This window comes from Phascolarctos cinereus, unplaced genomic scaffold (genome assembly GCF_003287225.1).
Source record: "Phascolarctos cinereus isolate Bilbo 61053 unplaced genomic scaffold, phaCin_HiC Scaffold_5;HRSCAF=322, whole genome shotgun sequence".
Lineage (NCBI taxonomy): Eukaryota > Metazoa > Chordata > Mammalia > Diprotodontia > Phascolarctidae > Phascolarctos > Phascolarctos cinereus.
The window spans coordinates 465657887-465679302 of NW_027555958.1; the positions used below are offsets into that span (position 1 = coordinate 465657887).

At 45.1% G+C, this 21416-nt stretch overlaps 1 protein-coding gene across 2 annotated transcripts in view; it reads left to right on the forward strand.

Moving 5' to 3' along the window:
- CACHD1 (cache domain containing 1) overlaps positions 1-21416 on the forward strand; it is a 244897-nt gene that overhangs the window by 103710 nt on the left and 119771 nt on the right. For both annotated transcript variants that reach the window (XM_020993119.2, XM_020993120.2), the window contains exon 2: positions 3377-3439. In XM_020993119.2, the coding sequence (XP_020848778.1) occupies positions 3377-3439 (63 nt within the window). The remainder of the gene's footprint in view (positions 1-3376; positions 3440-21416) is intronic.

Below are 21416 nucleotides of genomic sequence, written 5' to 3' on the forward strand. Positions count from 1 at the left end.
CTCTTTGAAAACTTAAGAGTGATATATAAATGTCATCTATTATCATCTTGTGACTCACCGTTGAGTCAGAACATCTGAGTTTAAATCTCAGCTCTGTAACTGACTACACCTGTATAATTTTGAGCAAATCACTCACCTGCTCTGTGCCTCAGTTTCTTCATCTGTAAAATGGGGAAGGGGGTTGAACAAGATGACCACTAAGGTTCCTTAAAGCTCAAAATCTCATGAGTCCATGAACCACCCATCTTTCTTTCTTTCTTTCTTTTCTTTTCTTTTTTTTTTTTTACACTCTGACAGAGAGTTTTCTTTCCTGAACTCCTTGGTCTTCTTACATCTGAAAAATATTTTTGTTGCCCAACCACAACTATACAGGTGTGTCCAGGCCACTGGGCAGTTGTCCCAGGGACTGGTTAATACTTGGCAGGTGGGGAAAGAGGACAAAGGGAGTTTTGGTGAAGGACTCCAGGTCAGACACCAGACTGTTCTGGGGTGATCTGTGGACTCTTAAAGGCATTGACTTAAGTTGGAAGACTGCTTCCTTTTCCTCTCTGCCAACTTCCCCATATAATAATAGTAATAGTAAAAACAACAGCAACAGTAAACTGGCAGGCATCTTGCTGGGCCCAAGAATTCATAAGTCTTCCTAGTATTCTAGTATTGGCACAGCCCTGCCACTCGCCTGTAACTTTGAGCCTGAGGGAGTCGCCGGGGCACTGAGACCCGGCCAGGCTCACCCAGCCAGCACATACCAGAGGCTGGACATTAACCCAGGATTTCCTCATTTCAAGGCCAGCCCCTTTGTCCGTGATGCCAAACTGCCTCTCAGACACTATTCATTTTGATACTTTGGCACCTCAGAATTTATCTCTGTAAGGTTACTTGTTCAGGTATTCACAACCTGACACGTCCAGCCTTGTTTTGAACTCTGCCTGACCCCTCATCTTTGGATGACCGGGTCCTTCCACTACCTTCTGTTTTGCTCAGCCCCGTGAGCATGAGAAGAAGACAGCCAGGTGGCGTGGTGAATAGAGGGATGCACTTGGAGTGAGAAAGACCAAGTTCAAATCCTGCTTCAGACCCTTACTGGCTGTGTGACTATGGACAAACCGCTTATAACCCGCTTGCAGTTAAAGTGTCTTTTGTAAAATGGGCATAATTATAGCCCCCACCTCATAGGGCTGTGAGGAAAGTCCCCTGCACACATATACAAATAGGGCTTGTCATGAGAGGGAAATCATGATATGTCACAAGGGACCTCGAAGAGCAAGCCCAGAGAGATGCAGTGATTTCCCCGAGTCACACAGGGAACCTGTGTAACCAGCACTACCCTTGGGGCCAAGCAGGACAACTCTGACCTCTTTTGAGGCATGACAACCCTTCGTTTCAGCTATGAATGGAAACAGATCCCCCTAAAGTTAGAGGAGCATAGGTTTAGAGCAGGCTGGGACCTTGGTCACCTGGTACAGTGGTATACAGCTCAAACGGAAATGAAAACTACCAATCAACATTATCTCTGTCGTATCATATTTTTATTAATTTTGTTAAACATTTCCCAATTACATTCTGATCAGCTTTCTGAGGCATTTTGCTATAGCCTTAGATGCCTCTGATCTAGTACAGCTTCCTTAATTAAACATGAGACGCCAGATCCAGAGAATTGAAGTCATCTGGCCATTAAGTAGCAGAGCCAGAATTTGAACCCAGACTCACTGACTCCAAATCTGGCTCTCTTTCCATTATAGGAAACGGCTCCAACTTTTATAAATCTATGATCAGTAAGGAAAGGACATTAGCTTTGGAGTCAAAGGACCTGAGTTCAAATGCTGGCTCTTACTGCCAGTGGGATGTTGGGCAAATCACTTAATTTTTCTGGGCCTTAATTTTCTTACCTGGAAAATGATGCAATTAGACCAGACAATCTCTGAAGGCCATTCTAGCTATAGAACCAAGGGTGTGCTGGAAAATGTTTAACAAGTGGCTCTCTGGAAAATGTTTATGTGACAGCCTTTGAAGTTTAATCAGAATTATTAACATTTTCTTCATCATTTTCTTAAGTCTTAACAAAATAATAAGTCAAGCTCTGATTTGTAGACTTTGCCAATTTCTGAGCTGTAAAGCTCCCACTGAAAATTTAACAATAGGCTCTTTGGAGATGGTGTCAGCTGACTACAGCGAATCACTGTCGAGATCTTTGATGATTCCATGCTATTTCCAAGTTGTCTTCTCTTGGATCAAGCAGGAACAGACACAAACACATGATGATATAATACATAAATATATATAAAACGTGTTATACATACACATGAGGGGGGGAGAGAGAGGGAGGGAAGGAGGGAGAGAGAGAGAGAGAGAGAGAGAGAGAGAGAGAGAGAGAGAGGAGAGAGGGGAGAGAGAGGAGAGAGGGAGAGAGGGAGAGAGAGGGAGAGGGAGGGGAGAGAGAGAGAGAGAGAGAGAGAGAGAGAGAGAGAGAGAGAGAGAGAGGAGAGAGAGAGAGAGAGAGAGGATTAGAACCTAGAAAGACCTGAGTTCCAATCTCATCTCAAACCCTAGCTGTGTGATCCTATCCAACACAGGCCACTTAACAGTCGAGAGCCTCAGTTTCCTCAATTGTAAAATGGGTGTAATGCCACCTGTAGTGCCTAGGTCCCAGTTGTGGGGCTTAAATGAGAGCCTGTACGTATAGACTCTGTAAGGCTGGAAGCTTTATGTTAATGTCAGATTGATTTGGGGAGGGAAGCTTTCAATATGCCCAGTTTGGGCTAGGAGGGAGGGAGTGAGTAGTGGATGGGAAGAAGGGCAGAGGAAGGTGTGGGCCAGGAAGGCAGCGGCTCCTACTGGGTGGGGACGGACAAGGCAGGGACATGAGGGAGCATGGAAAGAATCCTGTGGAGAGCCTTCTTTCATTAGATGTGACCGTCTGTAAACAATTATAGCCATGAAGTGTAGTCAACACCAAAATGAGAAACATGACGGGTTGAGATCAGCCCATGAGGATAGAATGGCAGAAGGGCTGGAAATCTATAATCAAGTATTTTTGAAAATGAAAACTATCTCGTAACATCTGGTTTACTTTACTATAGCTGTGTGCGTGTTGCGTGTGCTTGTGGGGGGGGTATACACATGCACACATGCGTCTGTTGTGTGTGTTTGTGTACATGTCCCCCTGTGTGTGTTGCTTTTATGAGCATGATTGACTTTGGCTGAAATGTGGATTTCTCTCTATTTGTACAAAATTTCGGAGTTTCAACTTGAAATATTTTTTTTCCTGTCTTATTCTGTTTGTTCCATAAACAACACCTCCTGCCTCCCTATGGAAACGTTTGGATGTCACATCTGGAAATTTGAATTCCTAAATTTATTTTTTTTTCCTTTGCAGCGCATATTCAACTCTTTTGTGTACACTGAGAAGATCTCAAATGGAGAGAGCGAGGTCCAGCAGGTAAGCAGACATTGGAAATAAACCCTTCTCTCCTCCCTCTCTTCTTTCATGGGGAAGTGGATCTTTGTTCTTGGGGGACATCTTGCTTTGGAATTTCATTAGCACTCTGCTACACTCATTTCTTTTAAAATTTTTTTGGTCAATATCTGATGTTGTTTGACATCACTAACTGTTCTCAATGAGTCCCTCCCCCTCCCGAAAGCCATCCCTTATAACAGAAAGGAAATAAAACACAGTTTCAGCAAAAGTAGCCAACACGTCAAGACGTCTATTCTATGCTGTATTCCGCACCCACAGTTCCCCTCTTCTTTAGTGAAGCCAGAGCCATGCCTTCGGTCTCTTTTCTTTTGAGTCCGAGCTTGCTCATCTTCCTGTCCCAGCATTCCTCTTTGAATATGCAGTTTTTTGCTATTTTCCCATTGCACTGGTGTCATCATGGTGTGTATTACTGGCTTCTAGACTCTTCTTCTTTAGTGTTGCATCAGTTCAGAGAAGTCTTCCTCTGCTTCTCTGCATTCATCATTTCTCACAGCAGAGTAAGATTCCATTGTGTTAATGTAACACAGTTCTGTCTGTTTTTTTTTAACCATTCCCCAGTTGATGAGCGACTAATGCGTTTCTAGTTCTTTGGTACCAAAAGAGTACTGCCGTGACAGTCGTGGTATATTGGGGCCTTTCTTTTTAGCCATTCGCCTCCTTGGGCTAGATTAGCTACGGAATCTCTGGCGCAAAGAGTAGAGACATTTCAGCCACCTTCTTTGCATGATTCCACATTGCTTTCCCGAAGGGTAGGAACTATTCACAACTCTGTCCACAGGGCTGCATAAATTCCATACTGATATCTGAGAACTGAAGTAGGAGAACCTAGTTTCAGGCTTCAGATTTTAGCCATGTGTCCCTGGCCAAGTCACTTAACCTCTCTGAATCTTGTCTGTGAAAAATGGGAGAAACACCACCTCTCCCTCTCAGTTTCTTTCCTTTCTTCCCCTGACACAATTTCAAATGGCAATGTGGGATCTGAGATGGGCTCTTTACTGGAGTCTGTAGAGCTGGGGTTTTTAATATGTTTTAGTCATGGTTTTCTTTGGTGAAGCCTTCTCAGAATCATGTTTTAAAATGCATAAAATAGAAATGATTATGAAGGAAACTGATTATATTGAAATACAATTATGTTTTGAAAAGCAAGCAAAAAGAAAAAGGTCTATAGAATGCTTACCTTAATGTTTCTTCAAAATAATCTTTCAAAATAAATTTCTCTGAAATGAGATTTGTGGAAGGGCCGTTTTGCTGAAGGTGTCTGTGAAGAGCAGATCCATCAATGGAATCAAAGTTAGCGGGTTCTAGATTTCAGTGTCGCCTTAGCGGATGGCTCAGTTAACTGGATATGCTGAGTGCTGAGGAAAGAGCACCAGCTTTGGCGTCAGAAAACCTGAGTCCTGCCTCTTGATTCTGTCCCTCCTTGGGTTGGGTGACTCGGGCAAGGCCTCTGTGTTTTGGAGAGCGGCTGAGGTTTCCGTCGAGATGTTTTTTGCCTTCCTTCTGTTAGCCAGTCTGGTGGCCTGGTTTGCTCTCCCTCCTCTGGGAACGCCGTGGGCTTCCATTCCTCAGAGCCCTTTTCACATCGACAGGAAGAGCTGACTTCGGTATCCTACTTAAATGGACAATAAATCTAAGCTGGTGGTAAGAGCTGCCGGATTATGATACCGGAGTATTTGACCTACCAAAAAGAACATTTCAAGATTTCTGGATCTGAACATAAAACTTTCTGTTAATGTAGATTATGCTTTAAAAACAAACCAGGAATGTGGGGCCCTAATTACCTGACAGGGCATCTTACATTCTTCATTCTTTGAGTCGAGGAGGATGGTGCTGCCAAGGAAACCATGGCAACCATGTTGGAAAAACAAAAATTATGCAAGTGTCTACCTTGACCCAACCTTCTCTTAGACTCCATTCCAGAATGTGTGTGGGGAGGTGTGAGATGGGAAGATGGAGGCTGAGACAAAGACAGAGCATGTGCATCCGAGAGTCAACTATTGGATGAACTGTTTCTCAAGTTAGGGAAGCAAAACATGATGGGTAGAAGGCCTTGGAATCGAGTCATGGTATGATAGGATTTAGAACGGGAAGAGACTTTTCAGCCTTTTTTTTTGGTGTATACAACTCTCTGTGACCCGTTTGGGATTTCCTTGGCAAAGATAATGGAGTGGTTTGCCATTTCTTTTTCCAACTCATTTTAGAGATGAGGAAACTGAGGCAGACAGTTTAAGTGACTTGCCCAGGGTCACACAGTAAGTGTCTGAGTCGGGATTTGAACTCATGAAGATGAGTCTTCCTGACTCCAGTCCTGGAGCTCTGTGCGTTATGGCTCCACCTAGCTGCCTGGAAGAGACCTGAGAATTCATTATTGCAATAAAACCTTCCATTTAACAGATGGCGAAATTGAGGCCCAAAGAAGATCATAGGGCCATCATTTTAGAGCTGGAAGGCACTTTGGGGGCCACCTAATCAGATGAGGAAACAAGGAGGAAGTCATATGGATAACAAGCACCCAAGGCAAGATTTGAACACATGCCCTCTGACTACAGATTTTGGGCTTTTTCCATTATACCATTATGTTTGCCTTAAGGGACTTGCCCAAAGCCCCATTAGTAAGCTATAGAAATGGAATACAAAACCAAGTCTTTTGGTTCCCAAGTCCTGGGTTCAAGTCCTGACTCTAATACATACTAGCTGAATGACCATCATTATATTGGGAGGAGCTAGATTTGTAATAGGAAGACCTGGGTTCAGATCTTCTCTCTTCAGCCACCTCCTTCTATGACTTTAGACAAATCCAGCTCTAACCCTAACCTCTCTGGGCCTCAATTTCCTTAACTGTAAAAGGAAAGATTTGAACTAAATGACTTCAAAAGTTCCTTTCCTCTCTAAGATGTGTGATTCGGTGATCCTAAATCACTCACCCTCCCAGTGCCCCAGCCAGCTGTCTAGGACGGGTGGGGAGCAGTACCTGTCGAAGGTGGGAAAAGAGAGGGAGCAAATCTTTGCCAGTGGGGGAGGTTCCCACACTGGGAGTTCTTCCCATTGATGCAATCCACACTCCAGTAGGGAAGGGAAGGAAATACACATTTCTTAAATGCCTACTTTGTTCCAGGTACTAAGCACTTTACAGATATTAATGACCCAGAGACAGAGTTCCATTCCCTAAACCAAAAAGTAAATGGTTTAAGAAGAAATTCAGTTCAATTCAGTAGGCATGTATTAAGTGCCTGCTATGTGCCAAACTGAGATTCTGGGAACACAAACATAGAAATGAAAATAGTTCCTGCCCTTGAGCAGCTTTTATTCTGCTGGGGGAAAACAGTGTGTACACAGAGAATTATAAACAAAACGGGAAAGTGTCTACAAAGTATTTGGAAGGAGTTGAGGGAGAAGGGTCCCAAGAGAATGACCAGGAAGAAAAGGAGCTGGGCTGGTGGTGAACCTCCGTGTTCTAAGGGCCTTTTCTAAAGGGATCATAACTGCCTTGGGTGTTATTGCTGAGGAGTTAGATTTGATTTCCCAGAAAGGCTCTGGTAATTGCTGGTCCCAATTATTTGCTCAGGGAGAGAGCCAGCACGTTTTTGTAATTAATACAATGTTTCATGAGCCATTGGATGGCTGACAGATGCTCAAACTTCCCATGTCTACCATGGTTTCTTTTCAATTGCTGAATGCCCCTGATTTCTGGATTCCCAAGTCAGCACATCTAGTCTCTTTGCCACGGCTTCTTTGCTTTTCTTGTGTCCCGGATCCCTGTGATAGGCTGGCAACACCCATTACAGAATTACGTTTTTAACTGCATAAAACAAAATCAATAATATTACCAAAAAACCCAATTATTGAAATAGTTTTCAAAATATTAGGAAAAATTCACAGACTCCAGGTTAAGAACTCATGCTTTAAATCTATGATGGGAATACAATGACTGCCCATTAGGTCCCCTTGCCTTTCCCTCGCTCCTATTTCAGGATTCCTGTGTAGCCAAGGATAGGCTCCTGGTCCACATCTAGTCTCTGGCTTCCTGTCTAATGGGGACTAATCTCTAGCTGGTCTATGTTACGGATGCCTTTTGTCTCTTTTCCACTCGAGGACAGATCCATGACCTCCTGTCTATTCTCCAGGTGGAGTGTGTGCAGAGTTCAGGGAGGACCAGCGCCTCTGGTATGAGGGCTAGCCAAAGCCTTTTTCAGGGCTGCTCATCCACCCTGGGTGCCCACCTGCCACTCAACTCACCTGTGGCTCCAGGAAGCTGTTGCAGCAGCCACACCCCAGTCAAACTGTCTGGGCAGATAGGCTCAACCAGGCTAAGAGGAACCGAAAAGCCTCAAACCTGTTGGTGATAGGGGGATGTCTGCCCCAAGCACGTGAAGACCTCCCCCAGCAGAATGGGTGGAGAACAGTTTGTTCTGACGGCCATGCAGGCAGCTGAAGTGGGCGCTGGGGAGTGCTTAGAGCTTGGTCAGATATTGAAGACACTAAGGTCATCCATTATATCCTGGGCCATTGCGGTCAAAATGGTTTTGGAAGAGAGAGTCAGGCCAACAACTTTGTGCAACTCTGCCTCACTTCAATCCAATTCACTCGAGAGTCAAAACATCACCCTGTGATATCATTGGTCCTCTTCCAAAATGAAGGATGAACAATGTTCTCCAGACAGATCCCTTGACTTCTGCTGGTTTTCTGGTCTCCTCTCTCTATGGAGCCAAGTCCCTGGCTGTCTGTTGACTACAGGAAACATTCTTGGGGTCCTTTCCAGTTGGACAGAGATTCCTGACCCTCGGCCCCTTCCATACCTCCTTAGACCTGACTTCCTCACTTGTCTCCCTGGTAAACTTTGATTAGCTCTCTTGGTGGCTTTACCCAACTCTCTGAGGTCTGGGATTTCATCAGTGCTCCCTCAATGGAATCAATGCTTGGAGACAGTGTTTTCATGAGCTACAGGGCCATCCGGTGGTAGAAATGTTGTATTTGGAGGCAGAGGTCCAGAGCAAAGATCAGATGAGACAGTCTATGTAAAGTGCTTTGCAAACCTTAAAGCACTATGTAAATGGTAGGACAGCTAGGTGGTGCCATAGTGCACAAAGCACCTGTCCTGGAGTCAGGAAGCCTCACCTTTGTGAGTTCAAATCTGGCCTCAGTTACTTACTAGCTGTGTGACCCTGGGCAAGTCACTTCACCTGTTTGCCTCAGTTTCCTTATCTGTCAAATGAGCTGGAGAAGGAAATCACGAACCTGGAGTGGTATCTTCACCAAGAAAACCCCAAATGCGGTCACAGAGAGAGTCAGACACAACTGAAAAATGGTTTAACAACAAAAAAGGTAGTGGTAGTAGTAGTAGAAGTAGTAGTAGTAGTAGTAGTTGTTGTTGTTGTTATCCTGCCCCTGCACCTTAACTGCCAGTGTGCCCATCTTGGACAGGTTCTTTCATATAAGACTCAGTTTCCTCAGATGTAAAGTGAGGGAGTTGAATTTGATGACCTCAGGTCTCTTTCAGTTTTAGATCTATTATGCCTCAATATGATAGAAAAAATTCCTGAGCTGGTAATGAGTCTCTCTCTCTCTCTCTCTCTCTATATATATATATATAGATAGATAGATAGATAGATAGATAGATAGATAGATATAGATATAGATATAGATATATATCTTTCTCTTCTTTCTCTCCTCTCTGTCTTTTCTCTCTCTCATTTTATTCTTCAATTAACATGTATTAATTTTATCCCCTTTAGCCTTCTCCAATTTTAAGAGAAAAAAAAGAGAAACAAAAATTCCTAGTCGAGCACAAACAACCTCCCACACTGCCCGTGTCCCAAGCCAGTCTCGTGCGCCGTCTTGAGCCCTGTCACCTCACGTGCTGCCTTCGTTATTGTCCCTGGGATGGAGGGTGGTCAGTGAACTGATCAGAGTTCTGAAGTCTTTAAAAGTTATCTTCACAACGTTGTCGTTACTGTATAAATTGGTCTGCAGGCTCTGTTTGGTTCGTTCTGCGTCACTTCTTAGAAGTCTCCTTGCAGTTCCTTGAACCATCCTTTTAGTCACCAAGGCAGTTAGAGGAAGCAGTGGGTAGAGCCCTGGGACTGAATTTAGGAAGACCTGAATTCAAATCTGGCCTCAGACACTTAGTAACTGTGTGTTCCTGGGCAAGTCATTTCATCTCTGTCTGTGTCAGTTTCTTCAGCTCTAAGATGAAGGTAATGATAATAACACCTTCCTTTAAAGGGTGTTATGAGGACTAAATGAGACATTTGTAAAGCATGTGACACAGAGTCTGGCACACAGTAGGTGCTCAGTAAATGTTCGCTTCCTCCTTTAGCATAAAGATATTCTAATGCACCATGATTTGTTTGGCCATTCCCTGAATGATGGGCACCCCCAATAATTTCCAGGTCTTTGCAACCATGAAAAGAACTTCTGTATGGATTTTTGCACACAGAGCTCCTTTTCTTCTTTTTGAATCTCTTTGGGGCCTCAGTCTAGAAGACAAACTTCTTCTCCGTCACTGGCCTGACTCACAGAGTTGGAAGGAATGGATGTCAGAGGCAGCCTACCTAAAGCAAAAATCCTCTCTACACGGTCCCAGGTGAAGACTGGCCAGCTGATAGGACCTGTCAGAGCTTACACTCGGGGTTTCAACAACCCACGGTCACCTCCCCAATCCTCTAGAGGGGACCTCCTCTGGTGCAGGGCTGGGACCTTCAGAAGGTCTTTTAAAGAATTTAGCCCCTGGGGCTGGGCTGAGTGTCCTGCTGAAGCTTGGGCTTCTGTTCTTCTGCTCTCTGCTGGTCACTAGGAGATGGAGGAGAGACAAGGAAGGAAGGCCTGGTCTGCTAGAACACAACCTTCTGCCTCTGCCTGAGAGGAACTGTTTATTCCGGACCCCACCGATCCTCCAGACTGGAAGGACATTTGGACGAGGCACAGCTCAAATTTACCTTCGGAGCCCAAGCGAGGCAAGGACACTGCCAAGAGACTGGAGAATGGAAAGAAGGCTTCCTGGTGATCTCCTAACTCCTTCAGAGAGCAAGGTTTTATTTTATTTGTTAAAGCTAGCCTCTAGCACTTTGGAGGTAGCTGCTGACACACAAACATCTGATATGCTCATTACGAATAATTCTTGTCTCCTCAGTAAAGCACCTGCCCTGAGCCCTCCAGTAGGTGAGGTTTTATTATACAAGTCCCTACTTAGCCAGACTTGGATGCAGAGTACAATGCACACTGTGCATGAATTCATACTGCTTTCCCCCTCCTCAAAGTAAAGAAGGTTTTCTGTAAAGTTTATGTGGACAGGGTGTTGGGTTTGGGGGTTGTGTTTCTGATAGAGCAGGGCAAAGTGTATACACAGAGAGACAGATAGACAAAAATAGATAGATGGATAGAAAGAGATAGATGATAGATAATGGATGGATAGACAGATGGAAACAAATAGGTAGATGGAGAGAGAGAGAGGCAGATAGAAAGATAGAAAGAGGGAGATAGATGGATAGATAGATAGATGATAGATCAATGGAGGACTAGACCCAAGATTTCACTAGGATAGGGAACTTCAGGTTAAGGAAACTCCCCCTGCCAAGGCAAGTGGGTACTTTGTTTGGGGAGCTGCCTAGATACTGAGAGGCTAAGTGTCTGTCCACATCCACAGAGGCATTATGTGCCAGGTAGACTTGAACACAGATCCTCCTTTCTCCTTTACGGCTCGCCATCCATTTACCTATCATGCATTGCCTCCTGAGCCTTTCACAACACGAATGTATCAATTCCTCCGTAGGAGGTAGAGTGTGAGTAAAGTAAGGAGCCACAGTCAGACCTTCCTGGCTAATTGAACTTGGGGACTATTGTCAGGGCTAGGATATGGCCGTCATTAATGAAGCTGACCAAGAAGCATTCCACACACTTTCTGCTTCAGACTGCGTGCCAGGTGCTGGGGTTACAAAGGCAAAAACATAATCCCTGACTTCAATGAGCTCATATTCTTACGTTGAAAAATCTGTGAGCATTTCTCTAATTTGGGGCCTCTAGCAGATTAGAATAGGGTGGGAGGGAGTCCATAGTATAATATCTGAATAAAAGGGTAATAAATCAAACTCATTCTTGTCATGTTCCCGAGAACCACCTTTCCTTTTTGGCTTTTAATCTTTAGTTTTTCTCTCTCAAGAAAGGTGGTTTACTCTCCAGTGCCAGACATAACATATCAACTCAAGTAAGATAAATAAATGCATCCAAACAGTGTAAGTAGGATGGTGAAAATGGAGCTGTCACATGGGGGGGTGGGGAATGAGGCCCCGGGAGAGGGCACTTTTTCATTGAAAGGGCGGGCCCTGCGCTGGAATGGAGAGCAGAATAATGGAGCGCTTCTGTGCTATTAATAACAAATCCTTCAGGCCTGATGCATCTTGAGCCGGATAACTTGATCCTTAGGCAGTGGAAGAGAGTTATATCCCTACCAGATCATCTTGCCTCTTTATGTAAACAAGATAGAGAGGAAATGGAGAGTCCTTGAAGACTCTTGCTTCTAGTGCTCGTTTCCCTTTGAGGGGGCACGTCCAACCCTTGGTCCCCAATCGCCCTCCAGGTCCTCCTTGGCCTCTTATTGGCTCATTGATTTCTTTATTTCTTTTTTTTTTCTTTTAACCCATCCCTCCTTTGTCCTGAGGTGGGTTCCATATTGGTTCAAGGGACCACTTAAGCCTGAGGGCTCAGATAAACAATTACTTTACTAAAAATGCAGACAGTGATCTCCGGATAAGAGCAGCCCACAAAATGGTAAAAGCAGCAGGCAAGGAGTTTCCTTGGGGTCCCAGCAACCTTCCCGTTTGACACACGGCTATGCATGTAGTTGATAGCTATATATATGGGTATATAGAAGCTCCGAGCAATTTTCTAAGCCTGTGAGTAGAGGAGCAGGTGATTTCCATTGGTGGAGAGAATTTCCTGACTGAGAGTTTTTTATACCAATGAAATCATGGCTCTGGTCCTATATATAGGCAAGCTGGCCTAGCTGAAGTGGTAAGTCACCTTGAGGGGAACGTGGGAAGCAGCTCATGCCAGGAGGTTCAGACCACTCTTAGCAACCCTGACCACCACCTTAATTGTGACAAGGAAGGAAGCCCAGGGCCCTGATGCCAACAGCCCTGAGTAGCCCCCTCTGCGGTTCCTCTCCCCTACCCGCAGTGGCCCCGCTTACAGCCCAGTCCCCATTGCAGCCTTTGTGGAAACGTGACCTCTGCAGCTACTGACACCCCGACCTCCTTGGTGGCCAGAGCTATGGAAGACCCAAAAGGAAATTCTGGCCCCTGAAGGGCTTGCCATCATCAAAGGTGTCAGCCTCAGCAATGAGTTGGGTTTGTCTGTGGGAGTGACATTAAGGAACACGCATGGCCTTTGGCTTTGGACCTCAGCAGTGACGATGGGCCTGAATCCTAAAGACAACTGGGCCTTTCCATCTGACTCACAGCTGAAGCCTCCTCTGGGAGCACCGTGAGAGCAGGGGTGATCTTGCTTTTCTGTCCCTATCTCCAGCACTTTGTACTTAGGGATAAAAACTGGATTTCATGTCATTGGGATAGGGGACTCCTGGGGGAGGAAATGGGTCCTATCAAGGCAGGCCGGCAGCTTCTCCCCAGTTTGGTGTTAGAGAGTTACACAAATTGCTGAAAGTTTAGTGACTTGCCCAAGGTCACACAGCTAGTGTGGATGTCTGAACTCAGGTCTCCTTGACTCCAAGTCCGGTATACTCACCACTACACCACTCTGCCCCTTCTCTTTTGTCCCTTCTTTCCTCCTTCCTTGCCTCCCACTTTCCCTTCCCCCCTCCCTCCCTTCCTTTCTTCCTTCCTCCTCCCTCCCTCCCTCCCTCCCTCCCTCCCTCCCTCCATTCCTTCCTTCTTTCCTTCCTTCCTTCCTTCCTTCCTTCCTTCCTTCCTTCCTTCCTTCCTTCCTTCCTTCCTTCCTTCCTTCCTTCCTTCCTTCCTTCCTTCCTTCCTTCTATGCCAGGCTAGTTGTATTCAGCTCCATTCAAAGAGGAATAGCTCAGCCCCTAAATAGGGAAGTACCAACTGCTTCCCCTGGCCCAAGCTGGACATGAGCCAGTGAATGTGACGGATGGCTGAGACAAGCTGAGATAATCCTGCCTTCAGCTATAACCCATGGCCTCTCTCTAGATATAAATATACACCCATTCAGACACGCACATCCACAGTCCTTAGAATGTCTACACACATATATAAAGCTCAGTGTCTGGGACTTGCAAGCTCAGGTTGCAGGTTGGCTCTGGTAAGTAGCCATGTGGGTTCTTACCCCTTTCTTTTGACTCCATGGCTGTGTGCTCCAGCTGGAGGTGTGGGAGACAAGGCAGGGAGGGAGGAAGACAAGCAGGGAGACAGGGAGAGAAGCAGGGAGAGAGGCAGGGAATGAGGGAAGAAGGCAGGCAGGGAGGGAGGGAGGCAGCCCCTGGCTCTGTTTCTGAGTCAGGCAGGTAGAGCTGGGAAGGTTGGGCTGCTGCCTGGGAGGGAAGGGTGGAGTTGTGGGAAGAGCAGGCATGCAAGCTCCCCTTTTTTGTGCTCCCACCCAGGGCTGGCTGAAGTATCTCAGGATTGAAGAGGGTCTCAGCCGAGCCCAAGTGAAGCCTCTGGGCTTCTCCAAGCTGCCCCTGGGGCTCCCAACACCCCCTGTACCTCTCCACACTGTTCCTGACAAGTTGCTCAATAAGGATCACATTGAAAGCCAGAAGGGACCTCAGAGTCCACCTAGTTCCCTAACTCCCCTCATTTTACGGATGAAGAAACTGTGGCCCAAAGTGGCCTAGTGACTTGCCCAAGGTCACACATACTATCCTAGAGCTATCACTGGAAAGAACCTCAGAGAGCATTTGGTTCAAACCCTTCGTTTTATGGAAGAACTCAGGGCCCCTGAGGTGAGAGATTTGCTCAAGGTCGCTCAGGCAGCAAACAGCCTCTCTGGGCTTGGATGCAAAGCCAGTGTTATCTTCACCACGGGCCTTCTCTCCTCCAAGCTCAGCCTGAAGACTTTCCGAGGGAAGGGGTCCCCTTCTCTTTTTGGGCTGCTTGCTTGGTTTAAAGGCAGCTGGGGTCCCATAGTGAGCAGAGCCCTGGGCCTGGAGTCAGGAAGACCCAAGTTCAAATCTAGCCTCAGATACTTAAAAGCTGTATGACCTTGGGTGAGTCACTTCACTCTATTTGCCTCAGTTTCCTCATCTGTAAAATGAGCCGGGGAAGGAAATGGCAAACGTCTCCAGTGTCTTTGCAAAGAAAACCCCAAATGGGGTCACAGAGCTGGACGTGACTGAAACAAGCAAACAGCAACAAAATGCTATGTAAATGCCAGTCCCCGCCCTTCCCCAAAAGACTGTCTTCACATTCTGCAGAACACTTTATTGATCTTAGACACTCAGTAAATACTGTTGATGATGATGAATTGATAGATACTCTTTATTTTCCTTCATAATAATAGCTAGAACTCATATAGCGCTTTAAGTTGGCCAGGCACTGTACAGACGCCAGCTCATTGGATTCTCATAATAACCCTGTGAAGTACGTGCTTTTTTGCCTCCTCATTTTGCAGATGAGGAAACTGAGACAGAGTTAAATGACTTGCCTAGAACCACACAGCTAGGAAGCAAGTGCCTGAGGCAGGATTCTAACTCAGGTCTTCCCGACTCCAAGTCCCATACTATCACTGTGCCCCTACTTTAACACCAAGGACCCTTTAATTCATTTTGGATGATAGGATTATAGATTTAGAGTTTTGAGGTCATCAGGGTTGACTTCTGCATTTTATAGATGAGGAAACTGAGGCTTACAGAAATTAAAGGACTTAGCCAGGGTCCACACAGCTAGTGAGCATCTGGGGAGGGGAATTTAACCCAGCTCTTCCTGACTCAAGTCCCAGGCTCTAGCCCCCCCAAGCTTGGGGGCCCTGAGAAATGTGTGTGTGTGAGTGTGTGTGTGTGTGTGTGTGTGTGTGTGTGTGTGTGTGTGTGCGCGCGCGCACATGTGCATGTGCGTATGTGTTTCTGGGCTACCACGCATGGAGTGCCAGGGAGAGAGGGGGGAGTTTGATGAAGTCCTTGCTTATTTACATTCCAAGCTCTGGGCTGGTGGGTGTCTGTCCTAGGCCTCTTCTCATGATGGATGCTTCTCAAGATGCCTCAAGCAATTCTACAAGCAGCAACTTTCATCTTGGTGCTTCTGAGAGGGGTCAGGAAGTGTCACTCTTATATAAACCGACTACCATGTCAGGCTTGCCATCTCACAGATCTCTTGGGGAAGGCGGCTGGTGTCGTATCCTAGGGAAACTAACGGCTGAGAGAGACCAGACCTGCTCCAGATCTTCTGCTTGCAATCCCCCCTGTCATCAGACAGGGAATGAAGAGCGCTTCCCAACCCCAACTGGGACTTGGGGACTGCTCGCTGATGCATCTTGGCAGAGGAACACACAGAAAAGTTTTAGGGAAAGATGGAATGAGATTGTTGTGGTTGGAGGCAAAGAGCCTGGTCCTTTGGCCTGGGTGGGATCCACATGGGAGCCTTGCATTTGGTGGTGATTGCTTCTAACAGGCCCTGGAGGAGGTGGTTGGGATGTTTCCCACCCACATCCCGAGCAAGCTCTCTTCGGTGATTTGCTGCTTTCTAAGCTATTCCCCAGAATTCGTCTGTTTCTTCCCCCTCCCAGCTTCTCTTAGCACCTTAATCTTATGCTGGGTATATTTTATGTAGTGATTTGCGTGTTTTCTCCTAAACTTGAAGATCAGCTCCTCGAGGTCAGATTTTTGTCTTTCTTTTTACCCCTGAGCTTAGGACAGCGACTGGCGTTGTAAGCCCTCCAAGGCTCTTTGATGGGTTGTTGTTCCTTCCCAGTGGGTTGGGTCCTTCTGATCAGGCCCAGTTCATCTTTATATCTTCTCCCACGCCTGCCACCATGTTCCATAGCAGGCTGTGGAAGGAGAGCTGCACTGGGTGTCAGAGCGCCCGGGTTCAAATCCTTTTTATGTCCCGTTTTGTGGTCTCTACCTTGATGGGCCTCTGTTTCCTCAAAAGTAAAATAATGTGGTTGGATTAGCTGATCTCTAAGATCCCACCCAGATCCAAGCCTACGATCCTCTCTTTCCATAACTGATCCCCCACACCTAGGCATTTCCACCTGAATCCACCCCAGTTGATGTTCCTAAAGCACAGCTCTGACCTGTTCACTTTCTGTTCAAGAAGTTGGGGTGACTCCTTACTCCCTCGAGAACAAAGTCACGTTGCTGTGGATGGTTTTTAAAGCTCTTTACAGGCTGGCTCCAGCCTGTCTTTCAAGGCAGATGACATACGATTCTCCTTCACACACACTCTGGGTTCCAACCCAACCAAACTATAGCCCTCGTAAGCTCAGTCCTCCCCGTGTCCAATCCAGCTTTGCTGCAAGCCTCCCAGAGAGAAAATGCTCCAAATTCCTGTGCTGTAGCCCCACTACCTTCAGCTCCTAAGCTGTTTGGGCGATGCCTGGGTTTCTTTAGACTAAAAGGAGACCTCCTGGCCCCAATGTACCCATCCTTCCTTCCAAAGGGCAGCATGTTTGTGACGTACTAGTTTCATAGGAAGGGAAGGCCCTTTCAAGTTACCTTCTCCCACTTCCTCATTTTACAGATGAAGAAATGGACTTACCTGAGTCCTAACAGTGTTACTGTTTCAGAATTGGGTTCTGACCACAGCTCCTCATCTCTAAGCCAGTGGTCTCTTCACTCCTCATGTTGCCTTGGGACATCTTTAGCTGCCAAGATGCTTTACATTTTTATGCAGCAGAAATTTCTTAATCTTTAGGGGGAAAAAATAACAGGTTTCTCCTAAATAGTTGCATCTATTTTTTTTTAAAAGTGTAATAATTTGTCAGAGTACACACACGCACACACGCAGAGCTTTCAAAGTAAGATATCGTGTGGATGGTGTAGAACTCTGGATCTGCAGTTAGATTCTGGGTCACCTTGTCAATTCATTTAACTTGTCTGAGCCTGTCTCCTCCTCTCTAAAGTGGGGGAATTGAGCTCTGATCTCAAGAATCTGTTCCAGCTTGAGTCTCTGGGCTTTTGATTTCTTAGAGGTGGAGCCTGCCTGCAGGAGTGGCCAGGCTTTCACCTACATGGTGCCACAACACAAAACCATACAGTTCATAAGCATTCCCTCCTGCTCCAGGCCTACCAACAGTATCATTTGTCCTGTTATCTTTTCAAAGTAGTGTTCCCTTGGGACTAACTGCCCCCTGGAACGTCCCTTCTCTTAGCATCATCTTTGTGTTGCAGGCAAGAAGGATGCTTTGACTAGAGCATTTGTGTTATGGAGCTCTTGGGCAGCCTATGGGTCACTTCTCAGCATCATGTTTTTAAATATAGAAAATAAGATATATAGGTTTACAAAAGAGGCTATTCTATCCATTTCTTTTATCAAACTCTTTTTAAAAATAATTTATCAATGTCATCAGAGTTTTTTTTTTTTAAATCAAGTTCATGGACTTCAAGTTAAGAATCCTTGAATTGGGGCAGCTAGGTGGTGCAGTGGGTAGAGAACCGGCCCTGGATTCAGGAGGAGCTGAGTTCAAATCCGGCCTCAGACACGTAACACTTACTAGCTGTGTGACCCTGGGCAAGTCACTTAACCAAAAAAAGAAAAAAAAGAATTCTTGAATTACATCAGGAGATTCTGGACTAGACATAGAAGGGCCATCAGAGGCCATGTAATCCACCCCCTCAGATGCTGTCCCATAGACCTTCCAAGGTCAGACAATGAGAACGCTCCAGTGTGTCTGCCGCTGACCAGCTCATCTTTTCTCAAGCTCTTTCTCCTTCTGTTGTGTTTGTTTCCTTAGTTGAAATGGTGCGATGGGGTTGGGATCAGTGAAGGAGGAGATGAGAGACCATCATTGAAGAATTCCTTATCCCACCGATAATTTGCTTTTCTTCTGATGTTCCCAGACTACCTCTATATAATAGAAAAAATGGGAGAATGTCTTGTACTCCAATTGACCTTGTTAACCAATATATGGAATATGTATTAATGAATTCCAGAGGCAGGAGAGTCAGTACTCTTTTGAGTTAGGGTTATACTTTAAGGTTTTGTTTGGAGGACCATTTAATGATATTATTGTCCAGGATGAGAAAGAAAAAAGATTTTAGAGGGAAAAAAAATCAGGTGGGAGGACTTCCATTCTCAGAATTCTTATTTGTAACTTCTTGCCACAGAAAGGTGTGTTAAAAAGATTGAGGAAGGACAGATTTTGTGTTTATTCCAGCATCTCTCATCAACAAGATAACTATTAAGAAACCACCTCACCAAATATCTGGTTTTCTACAGCATTCAGATCAAATGCCACCTTCTTCATGAAGCCTTTTTGGGTCTTCCCAGCCCATCATGTCTCTCCTTCCCCCCCCCCCCAGCCCTGCTTGTATGGATTATCTATGTATGTTTTGCCTACTTCCTGAGCCTGAGTTCCCATAAGGAAAGCACTATTCATCCCTGTCTTTCTCTCCCTGGCACCTTGCATAGTGCCTGGTTTATTGGAGGTCAGAGTCCATTATAAATGTTTGTTGATTGATGGATGTATGGAAAAGGGACTAGGATTGGAGTCAGAAAGAATTGAGTTTATGCCCTAATTCTGCCATTTTACTCTGTGAGCTTGGTCAATTTTTAAATTGGATTAAATGCCTTGATTTTAAGCAGGATTTACAATTCTCTCCAGTGAATAACTATACCCCACCTTCCCCAAATGCTTCTTTTGGTCCCTCCATATTTGCTCTGACTAAAGTACTTAATGAGTATTAATACACAGAGAAGAAAACTTATCTACTCTATACTTATGTTTTTTGCTCTAGCATCAAATGATTAATCTTCAATTCCCTTATCCTCAGCTCAGATTTTTAAAAAATCTGAATTTAACCAACACCAAATAAAATGACTGTTTCCATATACATAGAACAGAAAAAGAGACTAGAACCTGAGGTTCCACCCTCCACCTATCAGATTGGCAAAGAAGGCAGTGAAGACAAATGACAATTGTTGGAGAGAACCCAGGAAAACAGACACATGGGTGTGCCCTCGGTGGGGCCAATCCAATTGGTTCAGCCAATGTGGAAGGCAATTTGGAATTATGCCCCAAACTGGTTGACTCAGTGATAATCCTACTAGGCCTAAAGAGACTAAAGAAAGAGGAAAACAACATTCCTAGCAACTCTTTGTGGTAGCAAAGAACTCGAAACTAGAAGTGTCCATCAATTTCACAACGGCTGAAAAAATGGCATAGGAATATAACAGAATATTGATAGTAAATGATAAAAATGACTGTTTCAGGGGAATCTGGCAGGATCCATATGAATTGATGCAGAATGAGGTGAGCAGTGCTCAGAGAACAATTTATACAATAACATTCTAAAATATTCTGATCAAGACCATGATTCCAGGAGACTGAGTGATGATACATGCCACCTATCTCCTGACAGAGAGGTGATGGACTCAGGGTACAGAATAGGACATACATTTACAGACATGGCCCAAGTGGGGAATTAGTGTTTCTTAATTGTGTTTATCTGTTACAAGGGTTTGGTTTTTCTTTCTTTCCAATGAGGAGGGGAAGAGGTATGGAAGAAAAAAGGGGAGTAGACACAGAGTTGCAAAAAAAAAAAAAGAAAAGAAAAAGAAAAAAAGAAAGCAAATGAAAAGAGAGTCCTCAAAGCATTTTTTTTTAAATTCCCAGAGGGAACCAAAGGCAAGCCAGAAAGAATCACAGACAAGCAGGATAGCTTTGAAACTTAGATGTTGAATTTAGAAAGAAAAGCAACCTGCGCATCAGAGAGATTCACAGTTTTATTGTTGTAATTTGCATTTCTCTCATTATTTGTAATTAGAAGCATTTTTTAACTTGCCCCTCACATGTCGTCATTAGAATCAATGAAGATTTTCTGGGTCCAAATCCCTCTAAAGACACTTGTATTTGGGGTGACCTTGGACAAGTCACAACCTGTAGGGATTGTGTTTTCTCATCTATTATAAGGAATGGTTGGCTTAGCTACTCTCTAAGGATCCCTCTAGCTCTAAATTGGTGACCCGATGTCCTACCAGCATACTCAAGGAAATAGCACATGGAAAGACCTTGGAGTATCGCAGAGGAGCAAGGCAGGACTGCTGGTATCTGTTGAACTTTATCAATGTTTCTCTGCACGTATCCGATTTAGTACTGAGAGGCTGGGCTTTTCTCCTGCCTGGGCAGATGGGGAAGAGCATTTCTCAGTGACTTGTGGAGTCCTTAGATAAGGGTTGCCCTGAGTGGCCTCTGAGACCCTTCTGCATTCTAGGTGTCTCTGTTTTCATAGGATTTTAGAGTTGGATGAGATTTTCCTGATCCTCTCTTCATGTGATAAATATTTCAGTCAATCTGTGAGCTCATTAGTGTGGGTATTCTTATCATTGCTGAAATTTACAGCACTTTATTGACTTCTCATGCTAAAAAAAAAAAAGTCCACATAGGAATGTAAGTTATCACATGCTCACCTATACCTGCTGTGTTTTACTTGTTCTGCAAAAGCAGATGACCCCAGATTCGGGGACAGGAGCGAGCTTTGAGGTCATTTAGTCCAATCCTCTTCATTTTACAGGGGAGGAAACGGAGGCTTAGAGAGTTTAGGGCTTTTGCCTGAGGTCACACAGGCGTCCAGCGTCACAACCTGAGTCTTCAGACTCAAAGTCCAGTGGTCTTTGCACTTTGTTCTTTTTTAAATTGATCATTTTTAACATTTTGAGCTCCAAATTCTCTCCCTTCCTCCAGCCCCTCCCCTCCCCATTGAAAAGGCCAGCAATAGGATGCAAGGGGCCATGAGTTCTCAAAGAATAATGTTGTCAGTGGTGCTGCTGTGACCCAAGGTGTACCAAGCGCAGGGCTGGGGGTAGCATTGACA